At 34.8% G+C, this 14,702-nt stretch overlaps 1 protein-coding gene across 2 annotated transcripts in view; it reads left to right on the top strand.

Annotated features, from left to right (window-relative positions):
• The window catches only part of SCYL2 (SCY1 like pseudokinase 2), a 37,973-nt gene extending 23,271 nt beyond the window's left edge, over nucleotides 1–14,702 (top strand). For both annotated transcript variants that reach the window (XM_048061113.2, XM_066994536.1), the window contains exons 10-18: nucleotides 1,191–1,313; nucleotides 2,429–2,542; nucleotides 3,017–3,149; nucleotides 4,980–5,098; nucleotides 5,777–5,877; nucleotides 6,558–6,624; nucleotides 6,752–6,841; nucleotides 8,026–8,145; nucleotides 8,775–14,702. In XM_048061113.2, coding sequence (XP_047917070.2) covers nucleotides 1,191–1,313; nucleotides 2,429–2,542; nucleotides 3,017–3,149; nucleotides 4,980–5,098; nucleotides 5,777–5,877; nucleotides 6,558–6,624; nucleotides 6,752–6,841; nucleotides 8,026–8,145; nucleotides 8,775–9,428 — 1,521 coding nt within the window. In that variant the 3' untranslated portion in view covers nucleotides 9,429–14,702. The remainder of the gene's footprint in view (nucleotides 1–1,190; nucleotides 1,314–2,428; nucleotides 2,543–3,016; nucleotides 3,150–4,979; nucleotides 5,099–5,776; nucleotides 5,878–6,557; nucleotides 6,625–6,751; nucleotides 6,842–8,025; nucleotides 8,146–8,774) is intronic.

Below are 14,702 nucleotides of genomic sequence, written 5' to 3'. Positions count from 1 at the left end.
ATCTGTTTGAAGCTTGTTGCTTGGCTTTTGCAGAACACTTGAGTTTGAAGCAAATGTATCTTGGGAGGCTACTGCATTTCAGTATGAAGAAATTGTTATCCAGTGTTCACAGTGTCTTCATATGATGGAATTTATAGTATTACCATTGAATAATTAATTAAACTGTTCATATCACACTCTTGGAGTTAGTGTGGAATAACTGGAGTGCTATAAATTAACATCTTAGTACACTTGTATTTTTACTTTCTGATGCTTCTGTTTATTTGACCTTCAAGCACTGATAGCTACATATTTTTAGACTTAAAAATTGAAATCACTTTCTCCTGTGAAATACCTGGCTTTTTATTATGAACATAATACCACTTACCACAATTTATCCATGCACTACAACCCACTTTCTATAAGGAGCCTAGATATCAATGGGAAGCCAGTCAGCAGTAGGAGGTTGTCTCACCTATTTCAGATGGTTACCTTGAAATGAGTTGCAAAGCTCTCTGTATTGGAGACCAAGTCTGGATGAATAAGACTAGCAGCTAACTTTTGGATGGCTAAGCCTAAGCAAGATGAATCCCACTTTGTGAACGTGCCATTCTAGTTTTGCTTTTTAGTCAAACTAGATGTGAGTTTTTTCAGCTTTATTTTTTTTTCCATTTTATGATATACAATACCAACATGAAATGGAATAAAGCTATTTTATGTCCATGTGGTAGCTGTAATAATTCATTTCACCTGTTCCCAGTTTTGATTTCAGATTCGCATGGAATGTGGTTTTTACAGGTGGAGTTATGATTAAATGCGTTGAAGACAGCATTTGATCCATGTTTTTGGGGGTCTTTAGATTTTTCAGTAGTGATGTGTGTGAAGAATTTCTGTGGGTTGATTTTAACAAAAGACCATGTTGTAAATAGAAACAAGAACGCCCTCCTCAGTCATTATGGCTACTTATTTCAGAAATATAAGTCTAGAAGACACTTTGTTTGATTTGTATTTGCTGTTCATAAAATGCAATAATATGTCAAAGTGTTTTTTGTTTTCCATGCCTTCAGGCAAGCAACATGGTAAGTGATACCATTTACTGAGTTACAAGAAAACTTCTGAACTTTTAATAATAGATGCAATATACTTTAAATTGTAAGTATACGTTTCTGGAGTTAAAACTTTTGGCTTCTGAACTGTCCTTCTTTTCATAGATCTTACTGATCTTCCTGCAAAAAATGGACTTGCTTCTAACCAAAACTCCACCCGACGAAATAAAGAACAGTGTTCTACCAATGGTTTATAGAGCCTTGGAAGCACCTTCAATTCAGATCCAGGTATAGCAATTGCCACCTTTATTTAAAACTGCCTGATTTCACATGGAGTAACCACTTAACTGTTGTTCTAATGCTCTTATCCTGGATTCTAACTAGGTACCATAGCAAAAAGTAGGATGTACCTTTATGACACATTACCTGTGCTGCAGAAACTGTGCATGCATGCATGCTCTTACCAGTTAGTGATAGGTGCCTTACTCTGCGGTCCCACTGATATGAACATCTGTGTTGACAGTTAACGTGGAAGATCTGCTTTGCTGTAAAATCATGTTAGTACAACTAACTTCTGGTGACATTTTTACACATCTGCATTTTAATCTTTCTCTTTATGCTTTCTATACACTTCTAAGGTGTTTTTGTTGTTTTTGAAAATGGAATTTTCCACTAGAAGTGGATTAACTTCCACTGGAATTAACTTCTATTTAGCCAAAGGTATTCAGGAGTGGGAGGGGGGAGATAAACACAATATTAATTAAAGAAGGACTTGGATAAACAGATGTGACTCTTACCCTTGCAAAGCCTTTGCAGTATTACGGAGAGAAGTTTTTGTTTCTACATACTTGGCTTGAGATTTATCTGCAGTAGCAGTTCAGTTATTCAGGTATTTACTTGCAACCTATACCTAATATTGCTGTCTCTCTTATTTTTTGAGATTGGGCTGAAATTGGGTAATTTTTTTCTTTGTTTCTTAAGTATGTTAAATATGCTCTTTTATAATTCAATCTGCTATCATATTGCTGCAGAGCATTATTGATAGTGCTCAAATTTGCTTGACATTTGTAGAAAAACGTTACATTTTGATGACCCTCGTAATAGAAGTTGTGGTTCTTGTAAAGGTGCTTTGTGTAATGCAAGATATTCTTGTTATCTATGTATTTTATTACAAATTTATGAATACTCTTTCAAATACATTTTTCCAAGTTCTATCTGTGTCATTGTTTTATCATTCTAGATATTTTTAAGTGAGTCTGCATAGCTGAACATGATGAATATTTCCTTAAGAGGAAAGCTTGAGATGACATTTTAAACTAATTTTGACCTTGAGTAATATTAGTACTAATTTTATAATAAACAGGCATCTTTCTCTTTAAACTTACGTGAAATATTTTTTATAGGAGCTTTGCCTAAACATAATTCCCACGTTTGCCAATTTAATAGATTACCCATCAATGAAAAATTCATTAATTCCAAGAATTAAAAATGCATGTTTGCAAACTTCTTCTCTTGCTGTAAGTATTCTAATAATTTTACCTATTTCTCAGTCCTCAGAAAATGTCATTAGTGTTAATTACATTGTTTCTTTCTGCTGTTGTGTTTTCAAATGAAAGCTCATCAATGTGCCCAAATTTCTTCTTTGATTTTTTTACTTTTTTTCAAAATAGTTTACTTTTTTGTTTACTTTAACAATTTTTAAAGTGTTGTTGGCAACTGCCAACTGTTGTTAACAATACTGTAACTATTGGTAAAGTGTGTTCCAGAGTATTATATGTTAACAGTGTTTCTCTTGTAGAAAAGCTAAATTTTTTGTGAGCAATATGCAATTGTATATTTTCCTTTCATAACACAAAAGTTTGCTTTAAATTGTCTTGAAATTTCAGATCTGAAGGTTGTAGTTTCAGAAATGCCTTTCTTCTGAGTTTTGTGTGTTCTTAGGCAAAATACAGTTAAGATTTTGTTTAAAATTTTGTTACCGTACTTCGTAGGTCCGGGTAAACTCACTAGTCTGCCTAGGGAAGATTTTGGAGTACTTAGATAAATGGTTTGTGCTTGATGATATTCTACCTTTTCTACAACAAATTCCATCCAAGGAACCTGCAGTGCTAATGGGAATTCTAGGTAATTAATATTTTCAACTTTCTCTTTTATTCTTTTGATGTTGTGAATTTCAGAGATTCTTTGTAATCACTGATGATCTTTACATAGTGTGTTGCTAAAAACGTCTATTAAAAACTTTGTTTCTGTTTCTTAAGTATGTCTCAGTTCAGTTACTTTATGTATTGTTGGTACTTCTAGTATATCACTAGAATATCACTAGTATATATATTTTGTAGACTTCAAGGCCCAACGTAGTTCTGAGTGTTCTTTGCAGTTCTTAAGCTGTGACACTTTCATGGCCAACAGAGTGACAGAGCTTCTTTTCTTGAGAAGAGTAGATAATCTTTCCTTCTTCGGATGCTGAGCACCTTGCTGGAGCTTTTAAGGTGTAATTATTGGGTTTTCTTACCACTCTCGTGTGTCAGGTGCTATAAATCATTGTCTGTACAGATGTATTGCTCTTCACTGCTGGTTTTGTTAGACTTATTTTGTTGGGGTTTTAAGCAAACGTACAGTGCCTTTGCACTGAAATGGAATGTAGTCTGGGTGAGGTTTCACAAAACAGCTAACAAAACCTGGCATGGCTTATTACTTCTAGAGGGGGAGACCTCACTCCCAGTTGTGCTTTTCTGGTACCGCTCTGGTGCTTGGCTAACTTAGGTTGTATGATTTTAACAGCCTGAATGGGCTTGCAGAGACCAGTTGACCAGAGTCACTGCCAAGAAAGAGGTGACTGTGTGGCCAGGTGTGGAGGACAGTGACCATTTATCTTACTGTTAGCAAAGTGGTAGACAGAAGACCATTTGCAACAGTTGAATCATACAGACAGCAATCCTCGCTAAGCTGTAACATCACAGTAACAAATATGTGACAGCAAAACTATTTTAACATGCTCAAAATCAGCAAGAGGGCATCTATCTGTAGTAATTTTAGCTGCCCTTTCTTCCTTAATCCCTGATTCTTTGGCTTGCATTTGCTATCTAAGAATGAGGGAAAGTGTATCTTTTACCTCAGTTGTATTCTGGAATTCTACTTGGATACAGTGGATAAGCGAAACGCTGTTTGGAAATGATGGGTTGAAATCAATTCATTATACTAGGGTTCCCCTTTTTTTGGAATAATAATACTTTGCATCTTGTGTGTGGTATCCTCTTTAGCCAGCTAACCACTCTGTTCTAATACAAACCATAGCAGATGAAGCACTTTCTGTGCCAGTACGTTCAGTGTTTGCCACCAGAAATGAACTATTTAAGCACACAGGAATCCTCTCAGAAGCTGTATAGAACCGGTACGCTTAACGCTGTATCCCTTGTGCCTGTCACTGTTTCTTTTTCAGTGATTACACAACAAATAAAACATGTCCCATGATTTCTGATCCTATGTATAACACAGACCCAAACTTCTAGGTAAGAAGAGTCTTTGTAAAATGCAATCACTGTTAGTTACAGCAGCATAATAATTACTCCTAGTCACTTGTCCTGCTAGGCAAGAACACTTCCTTAGTTAATGCAGGTTAGTTTCTTTTGGCAATTTGTCAGTTAGTGGTAACTCATTTGCTCATGGTGATCTCTTCAAAGGTAGATATTCTTAGATAATTGACCTGAACAATACATTGACTAGTAATACCAGGTTTCATAGCTGCCAAGTATTACTTTGGGTCTTCTCTTGTTCTGAATGTTAGCAAAACATCTTACTGTAATGTGTTTATATTGTGGATGAGTACTTGTTTCTTATTTTCAAAGAAACAATATGTACTCACTCGGGTGATCAATATACGGAGAGTGCAACTTGGAGTTTGTTCACTTTATTTTCTAAACTTAACAATTTTGCTATTTTGATATTGTATGTCAGGTATTTACAAATGCACATTTACTCATAAGAAATTGGGAATTACCAAAGAACAACTTGCAGGAAAAGTATTGCCGCATCTGATTCCTCTTAGTATTGAGAACAATCTTAATCTCAATCAGGTAGGAACAAAAATGTTCTGCATACTTTTACTTGATAAATTTGCAGAGAATATATTTAAACTGTTGTCACAGGGAAAAAAACCATATTGCTGTTTGTCTCTTTTTTTTTAAAGTAATACAAATGCTTCCAATATTACTGTATTTGCATGCTTAACTTTGTTATTTTCTCAGTGGAGATAACTGATCTAGTATAAAACTTCAAAGTGAATACTGTCACCTTCCAAATATCCTGAAAAAGCAGTTAACAACTAGCATAATTATAATTCAGATTAAAAGTTAAAGTGCAATCTTAATGTTTCTTCATTTAGTTTTGTATGTAAATGTTGCAGATAATATAAAAGTTTAGCAGTGTTCCTATGAAATAACTAAGAAATGGAATACCTAATAGGATTTTTCTGGGGGAGGGGAAACGTATCTGGTAGCATTCAACTGTGCTTTTTGTCTGAGTTATCTCACTTCTGTTTTTTTCAGTAGTATATTGTTTTCACTGTTTCAGTATACACTCCACTTGTAGTTGAGTATCTAACACAAGGTATTGAAACTGGGTTATAAATAATTTAAAAGCCTGTAGTTTATCTCACATCATATACTGTAAGTTTTATGAGATACTGCCTTTTAAGTTACACGTCTGAATTCTGTCACTGCAAAATCCAAACTTCTTGTATGTTTCTTTTACAGTTCAATTCTTTTATCTGTGTTATAAGAGATATGCTTAATAGATTGGAAGCAGAGCATAAAACAAAACTTGAGCAACTTCATGTCATGCAAGAGCAACAGAAGTAAGTGCATGTGTATTAAGTGCATGTGTATTAGAGATGAACTAAGTAAGCAGAAATTTCTTTTTTAGCAAATATGAGAAAACTAGCCATACCAATAAAAATCTAGGTAATTCTTAGTTCAGTGGTTGAGAATTACCTCAAATAAGCGCAATTGTTAGCAAAGATGTATTAGTCCTAGAATGATAGCGTTATTTTGATATAAGTGGTTTTATAAAGCAAAATCCTTTACCCTTATGTTGTTCAGTCACAGTTTATTATAGTTCATACTCAGCTCCACTAGTACAGTTCTGCCTTACATGTATATGCCAAGGATAGTTGCTTTTCTGTAGTTGTTGAGAACACAAGCCACACTGGAGAAACATAAACATAGTGGCAGTGGTAGAAGGCAGCAGTATTTGAATATTTCGAACTATTGAAGTTTCTGAGTCAAATTAACTTGAGCTACCCAAAGTCTGTGTCACCTCATTCAAAGGGAGGAACTAAAAACCACGTGAAACGATTGTTAGGAAACCTTTACAAATTAGAATATTATAATTTTCCAGTCTCTTGTAAGCATTCTAAATATGGCAGTGCTGTTGTAGCACTTTTTATATGTTATTTAAATGCAGAAGAATTTTCTATGCTGCTGATTTAGTGTTGTGGATGTGACTGTAAAGCTATCTTTTTATGATATTGTATAGATCTTTGGATATAGCTAATCAAATGAATGTGTCCGAAGAGGCAAGATCTAGTAGTACAAGTAATCAGGTAAGAGTCAGTATTTCATTGCATTACTTAGATATAGAAATTTAAAATTTAAAATAAGTCAATATTTACATTATCTTAAATTGTAGCATTTCACATAACTTAATTTTGTTTGTTTGATCTTAAATAGATTGACAAGGTATTCAATAATACTGGAACGGACCTTCTAACTAGTGGACCTGACAGTAAAGACAATGAGTTATCATCAAAACAGAAAAAGGTATGTTTTTTTTTTTGTTGTTCTGGAATTCTCTTATATGTGTCTGTCTACTACAAGTTTGGTATGGTTGCATAAAATGAGTATGTGTAAATATTTACCATATTTAAAGCTTTAAAAGAAAAACTGTTCCTGTATTATACAGTGCAATGCCTACTCACATGTGAAAGTGTACTGAAAAATGTTCAAATCACATCCTTGAATTTCTGTGAAAGTCTTGCCTTAAAAATAGCTCTGCACAAAGTAGGCAAATTCGGATTATAAATTTTTCATCACTTTCTTCCTCCTTACAGATATTAGTAAAACTAAAGCTTCAGTAGATCAGGCAACTTTTTTTATAAAATCACGAATGGAGATGAGGATCAAAAATAGATTTTCATGTAGTAACCAACACTAATTTCTAGTGCACAAATTCAAAGTTATGTGAAAAAGAACAGTCAATATGTTAAGGATTGTTAATGTTATGTTTAGGATATGTGAAATTATGGTTCAGTACAGGAAACAAAGAAAAAGCATGACATGACATAGCTTATGCTTGCAGTTAATACTCAATTATAAAATTATTTTCATGGCTATTAATTATTTAAATGCCTTCCTAGATTATGTTTTATCGTTTCTATTTCTAATTACCTGAAGCCTTTCCCTAATTTTAGGTGGAGGGGGAGTGTCCCTGTTTGAGCGGGGAGGTTGGACCAGATGACCTCTAAAGGTCCTTTCCAACCTCAACCATTCTGCGATTGTGTGATTTTTATGATTTTATCCCTCATTAAGAAGAGTTAAAATCCTGAAAGGTTTCCTAAGCAATCTTAAAATAAAATTCCCTTTCAATTCCACTGTTGGTTGTAGTTCTGTATCGAGTACCAGCAGATACTTACATGAACTCAAAAACTGGGAAGACTTTATCTTATGCCCAATATTAAGAAGTCAAAGCTAAAATGATTTTGTTGTGATACCTTTTATTTCAGATCTGCCCAGAATTTCTCATTATGGTGCTTTTAATATTGTATTTATTTAAGTACTTTTTAGCAATCTATAGTAAGAGATTTTGTGCTTATCCACTTTGTTTTATATAAGTAATATTTTCTGTTCTACCACATATTGTTGAATTGACAGTGCTATTTATAAAATAAAAATAACAATAAATAACCATACTGTCCAACTTAGTGTTAGTAATTTCCCTTTTCAAGGCATCACTTACACTTGAAGAGAAGCAAAAGTTAGCTAAAGAACAAGAACAGGCACAGAAACTGAAAAGCCAACCACCTCTTAAGCCACAAGCAACTGCAATAACACCTTCAGTGAAGCAGGTGAGATACAGCAAAGTATTGTACTGTTTCCATTGGAGCCGTGATGCTTTTTTCTTTCAACTACTGTATGTATTTAGCATTTTTGTCCTGTGAATCATCTTTGTTCCAACTGGTACTACAATGGTACAGTTGAGAAAAACTAAATTTTGACCTCCCTTCCATTTGTATCGTTAGCAATATTTCCCACTTCTAAAATTGTAGCAGTTTCTAAAGGCATTGAAGACCATTGCTTAGATATGGAAAAAGCATATAGGGGAAAGAAAAAAAAAAAAGAAAAAAATTGCTCTGAAGGCTTTTTATTATCTAAATACACAAAGGTCTTGGAGTTAGGAATGGGGGGCTTGCAAGCAGATTGTGCTTGGTATATACCAAGTAGTACTTGATGTAAAGTCCTCGTTGTCAAAGAAAAACTGCAAAACAATTAGTTCCAAGTAGCAAAGAATGAAAATAACCTAATTCCACTTATATATAATTACATCTGATGCCCAATTCCATGCAATAAATTAGAGTTTCTGAAAAATGAATGCCACTTCCGCGGGAGCAGTGATAACTACTGTTACTAGTGTGCATATACAGGAAAAGCATTTAACTACATTTTATATATTAACTACATTTTATATATTTTGCAGACAAAAGACTTGACAGATACACTGATAGATAATATGTCATCTCTGACTAGCCATTCCATCAACAAAGCTATAGTGGCATCTTCAAACAGCTTCTCGTCTGTCCCTTCTGTGGGTGTTGGAATGGGATTTTCATCACCTGTTGACAGCACAAAGAGAAATGTAACAACAAATGGACTGAATACTACTATGGGTTTTCAGACTGCTGGATTCAGTATGGGAAGTGGTCCCACTACTCAGAATTTCTTCAGTGGTCCAAGTGCAACAGGAACAACCAAGATGAACATTGTACCAACTGCCAATATACCAAATTACAGTCCTATGAGTGCTGCATCTGCAATCTCTCCACTGACACAACAAAACAGACCCCCAGATATGTCTGCTTTAGATAATCTTTTTGGTCCTCAAAAACCCAAAGTTAGCATGAAACAGTTGGCTCAACAGAAGTCAAACCAGTGGGTTAATCAGTTTGTACCCCCACAAGGGTCCCCAAGTGTGAGCAGTTCAGTCATGGGACCTCAGATGAACATGATAGGACAGCCTGGCTTTGGTATACAGGGTAATCCTTTCTTTGCTCCTCAGAACTTTGCACAACCAGCAAACACGATGACAAACAGCAGCTCAGCTAGCAATGACTTAAAAGATCTTTTTGGGTAAAATGTTTTGTTTTCTTCTTTCAAAGATTGATAAAATTTGAATCATGGGTAAGCTGATTAACATCTTTTTTTGATTAGTAAAAGCATGGCTTGGGGAAACTTTCCACCCACCAAAGTAGAATTCTGCACTGGAAAAAAGACTAATTCTTGCATTCACCTGGTAATGCAGTGGAATTGCGTAAGTGCACAGCCATCTTATGTACTAAAGATTCCCATCTCTTTACCCAACTTCAGAGCACTGAAGGTAGGATGCATGTATTGAATTGAAAAAGAAGGAGCTAAAATTTCAAATATATTTAGAAGTGTATTCAATCAACTCCTGGATTTATACAAAACTGTGTTTCTTAAACAGAAATGCTTAGGGGGTAATAACACTAGCAAATACAACTTAGTGCTATCCTGTCCTGTGGATCATTTTTTTTTGGTGTCTGCTAAATTCAACTTTTTTTTTGATAAGTTGTCACCTGAATTTCACACTAGCTGTCATTATGCGCTATTATGACAGTTTGCAGAAAGTACATTCTTATGTTACCTCAGAATGCTTTGTTAGCCATGCTATATAGTAATATCTCTAACTGATAACTGTGAAAGAGGCTAAGAAAGAATATTTTGCCTTTCTTCTCTGATGAGATGATTGATGAGGTAGTAAACTGCAAGATTGAGTGGTTATAAAATTTTGTCCAAGTTTGGAATAGAGGAAGAACTTTGCTCCAATTGACAACCTGTTTTACAATGTCAGATCCTTGTTACCAAACCCATAGCAAAAGCCACATACCACTTAAGTGGGATTTTAAAATGCGTGTGGTGACTTGGTCGTGTTTACTATACATTTCAGTGTTTTGGTTACCTTGATACTGCTTCTAACTGGTGTGAAGAAGAAGAATATGACTTATTATGGAACCTCCCAGAAAAAAAAGTCTGTAAAATTCAAGTGTTGACTGCCCCAGCTTCTTACAGTTGGTTTGGTTACACAGAAATATCTTGGATTAGTTGTTTTGGGCTCTGTTGGGAAGACGAGAAAGGGCTGCCTGGTAGAAGTTTCACATGGTTTTGTGAAAAAGCAGACTGCCATAAATTGCCTTGCCTAGAATAAACTATTGTATTTTAATTTTGTTTTAATTTAAGTCCTTATGAAGGATAGATGACTATGAAGTGAGTTCTCAAATACAGATTTGTAAGCTCTAGAATATACGGTAAATACACAGGTATTTCAGATCCCTTTTATTGTATTATTCCAAATTTAATAAAGTTCTCCAGAAAATGAAGCAGTAGTTTCTTCTACTTCCCAGAAGGCTGATGTTCAGCTTGCCCATGATAGAATCTCTGCTCTGTCAGATACTACTGTTGGGTTTTAATTTCTTCTTTCCTAGGAATTTCAGGAACTTTCTTATGTAATATTTCGGAGACCCTAGCTGGCTATTTTGAGAAGGAAAGAACTAGTTACCTTTTTTTATGGAAAGCCTACATGCTTTATTTTTCAAAGCCTTTCACTGAAGAAATCGTTCTTTCATTTGCTGCTTAAGAAACCAAAGGGCCTTATGCTGTAAATGTGACTTGTATTTTGGTATATTTCCACAGTTCTAAGCGGTAATAGCATTAAGCATATTTCTTAAAGAATTGTTTATGTATTATAGCTGCTGCCTTAGTCCTATTATTTTAAAATACCTGGGACCAGTGAAATTGTGGTTTAGAAAACAATGCCTAACACATTGTGATGCTTATGTGCTGTTAATATTCATGGTAAACATCTAGGTTATGTTAAAATATCTGTGTAAACTTAACTACGATACTAGAACTGTTAAACTATTTAAGTTCATTTACAGTCACTAGTACTCTATACTCTCAATCACACTAATGTCTTCTTTTATGTCAACTTTAGAAAGCTACATTTTCATAGGGTATCTTAAGGCAACACTGAAGAATTACTTGAATCTGTATTCCTCTAAATTATTGAGAAAATAAGGTTATATCAAAAATAACATCTCTCTGGACTCTACAATATATTACATTAACATATCTATGGTAAAGGCAGTCTTACACATCAGTGTCATGACTTGGGTTTTCAGTACCTGATCCTTCTTTTGTGAGAAGCTTTCAGAACTGGATTTAGGTTTAAGTTATGGAGGGAAAGCAGCTATGGAGGGAAAGTTAACTGAAAAAATTTGATCAGATTGTGATAAAATTTTGTATACTAGACTCCTAAACTCCGGGGTTTGGGGCATGTACTTTTGGCATGGGCCGCTGGAGAATATAAAGTATTTTGTAAAAAAGCCAAAAAAAGTACAAGTTAAAAGTAAGAGAAATTCTTACATGCAGTGCTAATGTGTTGGAATAATATTTTTATCTTGCTCAAGTAATATGAAATGTTTTCTATTTTGTATTTCAGAACATAGTTTTGATTTCTGTCACAATTTTCAGAATGATCAGAGTAGAAGAATAGCTACAAAAAAAACTGAAAAGGGAGCTTATGAAAACAATAGCAGTTTTTCTTTTCAGTTATTTAAAAATACAAAAGGAAAAGTAATTTCAGTTAAAATCAGAGGGTTGCATCCCTCTTCCATGCAGGTACTTCCTATTTAGTGTGTCAGGAAGCTATATATTTGTGAACTTCTCCAATTATTTCTGCTTAACTTAGAGAGAAGAGCAGTTGCAAGAAGTAAGTCACCAAGGCCGTATGCCACTTAGTGCCTGCTACAATAGCTTTTCTCTAGGAAGCCTTGTCCAGATCATCTTTCCCCTTGCATGTCATCATTCTGTGGCTCTGAAGCTGAAAGACTTATGTTGTGGCCAAAGTGAACACCTCTGTCTGAAAGCAACAGCCGTACTTCAGATCCAGTTCATTGTTTGGGTAAGAGTAGGAGGAAGGAACTATGTTATAAATTGTGGGCCTTCCAGGGGCCTTCTATTTCTGGACTTGGATGGAAAGCAGTTACATCTAGTTTGGCCTGAAGTAGAGGGGACTATCTAACCTTATTTTTTTAAAAAGAAGTTTGAAATGGTATATGATGAAGAAATTGCAAATTGTGTTACAGAAATAGTAAGCTGATATAAAATGCATATTTATTATAATGCTTTGACAAATTTGTTACATAAAATTTCAGCACTGTATATCAACCTAATTTAAAGGAATAATAATATATGTAAACGTGGCAGGTTATATCATCATACTACAGCCCTTCACCCTGCACATCCACTGTGCATGCCCAGCTCACCTGGTTCACTTTCTGCTCATTTGTAAAAGAGGAGCAAAGAGGAGAGGGGAGTAAGTTCCTGTTCTTTAATTGATTTATCTATTTACTACAAAAGGAGAAATGCAAAGAGAAGAAGTGGAAATATCTGCACATTTTAAGCATAAGCATTAATGGTGCTTTGGCTGTTCTGTTGTATGCTAAATGAATACTCTTGTACCAAGCAAGACAGTCTTTTCCGTATTAGAATTGTTAGCTCACTGTTTTTGTATTTTTTTTTTTAAGTTTAAAAGTCTCTGAAGCATTCTATGAAAACCCAGTCTTAGAAAACTAATCCTGTAGATGCGAGGATTGTACTAAAGAGGCTTCAAAAACCTGTTCTGCTGGGGCTGTTGGAGAGGAACCTTGAAACTATTGACTTAACTGAGTAGCTTAAAAGCCTGTAGGCCTGCCTTTCTCAAGAGGAGAGAAATGGGAGTGAAATGCTATGAGTGTCATTTCAAGGATGGAGGAAGGAGCAGGTTTTCTGTTTCTTTTCGTACAAATGGTATGGATCAGGCAGAAAACAGTCTGTGGAACCTGCATATGTAAAGAGGACAGCAGTACCAGTCTTTTGAAAGGTAATGGAGTCCACCAACTATCTGGGAGACGAAGAGAAATTTTACTGGGAACATGGGTAGAGTGTCCTAGTTTGTTTTAATGAAGATTGTATGTCTGCCTTTCTCAGTAGTGATGTGAATTAGAAATGGCTTAGGGAAGTTGTGTCCTTAGAGGTCTACCCAGATGTTGAGTACTCCCAAGTAGAATGCTGAATTTTTGAATGCATGGGTGTGCAATGTTTCGAGCATTATTATTTAAAACATTTCTTTCCTGTAAAGCTTTGTTAGCAATATCTCTTTCAGATTGATTTGGAACTTCCAGAAATATCCCAGTGGCCTCCTAAAGTTAGAAAAAATTCTTTTTTTACTGTAATCCCTGTTGTGTATATGTCTGTAGGTAGGTAGGTGTGTATTTGGACTGCAGGATTACAGATTTTGAAGCTCTATTGCACCGTGAGAGCAAAGATTAAATGAGAAGTTAGATTTAAATCAAATCCCACAAGACTTCCATACAGGCAAGCAATTATATGATACTTCTGTTAAGTATTATAAATTCATATTGTTTAGTCCACTTACATCTACATGACTTGAGCAAAAGAGTATGGTTTTTAAAAGGTAAGTTTATGAAAACTGGGTCTCTCATTATAGACGAAATTTTTGGACTCTGCAGTGGTTTTTGTTTTTTGATGAGTTTTTTATGGGGGGGAGTGATATGACTAATTTGTGCCATTTCCAATTAAAGAAATGTAGGGAAGGGGAATACAGAAATATCCTGTTGTATATGTGACCCTTTTTTGTTCTTTGTTAAGAGAAATGCTGCATTTTATATACTCATTGTGAACTTTTATTCTGAAATAGCTGTGAGGAAAACTATCTGGAGAATTTCAGATGATTTAGCTGATTTTCAAGTGAGGTCCTGCTTCGTACCTATCTTTCCACTAGGTTTTGACTGCTGTACAAGGAAAGTACACAGGGCAGTAAAACCTGGGATTCATACACCAAATCCTCTTGCCTTCCAGGCCTCACACCTGTATCAACTGAACATATAAGCAAGCCCCTGAAGTTGTATTGTCTTTAAGTTCTCTGAAACAGTTCTAACTGCTGTACAGATTTCTGATATGAAGTTGTAAATCAAAATGTGTTATAGTGAACTCAGGCCTTGTGCAAAATATTTAATATTTGTTTTTGTCTAATTGTACAGTCTCTGTACTAGTGGCAATTCTATGTTTTGATTGTAAAACATGAAAATTCTCATGTATAAAGTGGTGTTACTGTAGTGTCAGCTGTGATTCATAATTAGAACTGTCATAGCATGGCATTAGTGTATCTCCAACTTAATGGACAGCTCTTCAGAAACAAATTTATTCTTGTATCAACTTTTAAATCAGTTACTTAAAAAATGTAAAAGGTACAGTGACAGTTTTGAGAAATTCATATCACTTTGTACTGTGAATGAGGTTGCCTATAGAAATAAAAGAACTTTTCATA

This window comes from Anser cygnoides, chromosome 1 (genome assembly GCF_040182565.1).
Source record: "Anser cygnoides isolate HZ-2024a breed goose chromosome 1, Taihu_goose_T2T_genome, whole genome shotgun sequence".
Taxonomy (NCBI): Eukaryota; Metazoa; Chordata; class Aves; order Anseriformes; family Anatidae; genus Anser; species Anser cygnoides.
Note: the sequence above shows the minus strand (reverse complement) of the source record. Positions and strands in the feature narration are given on the sequence as shown.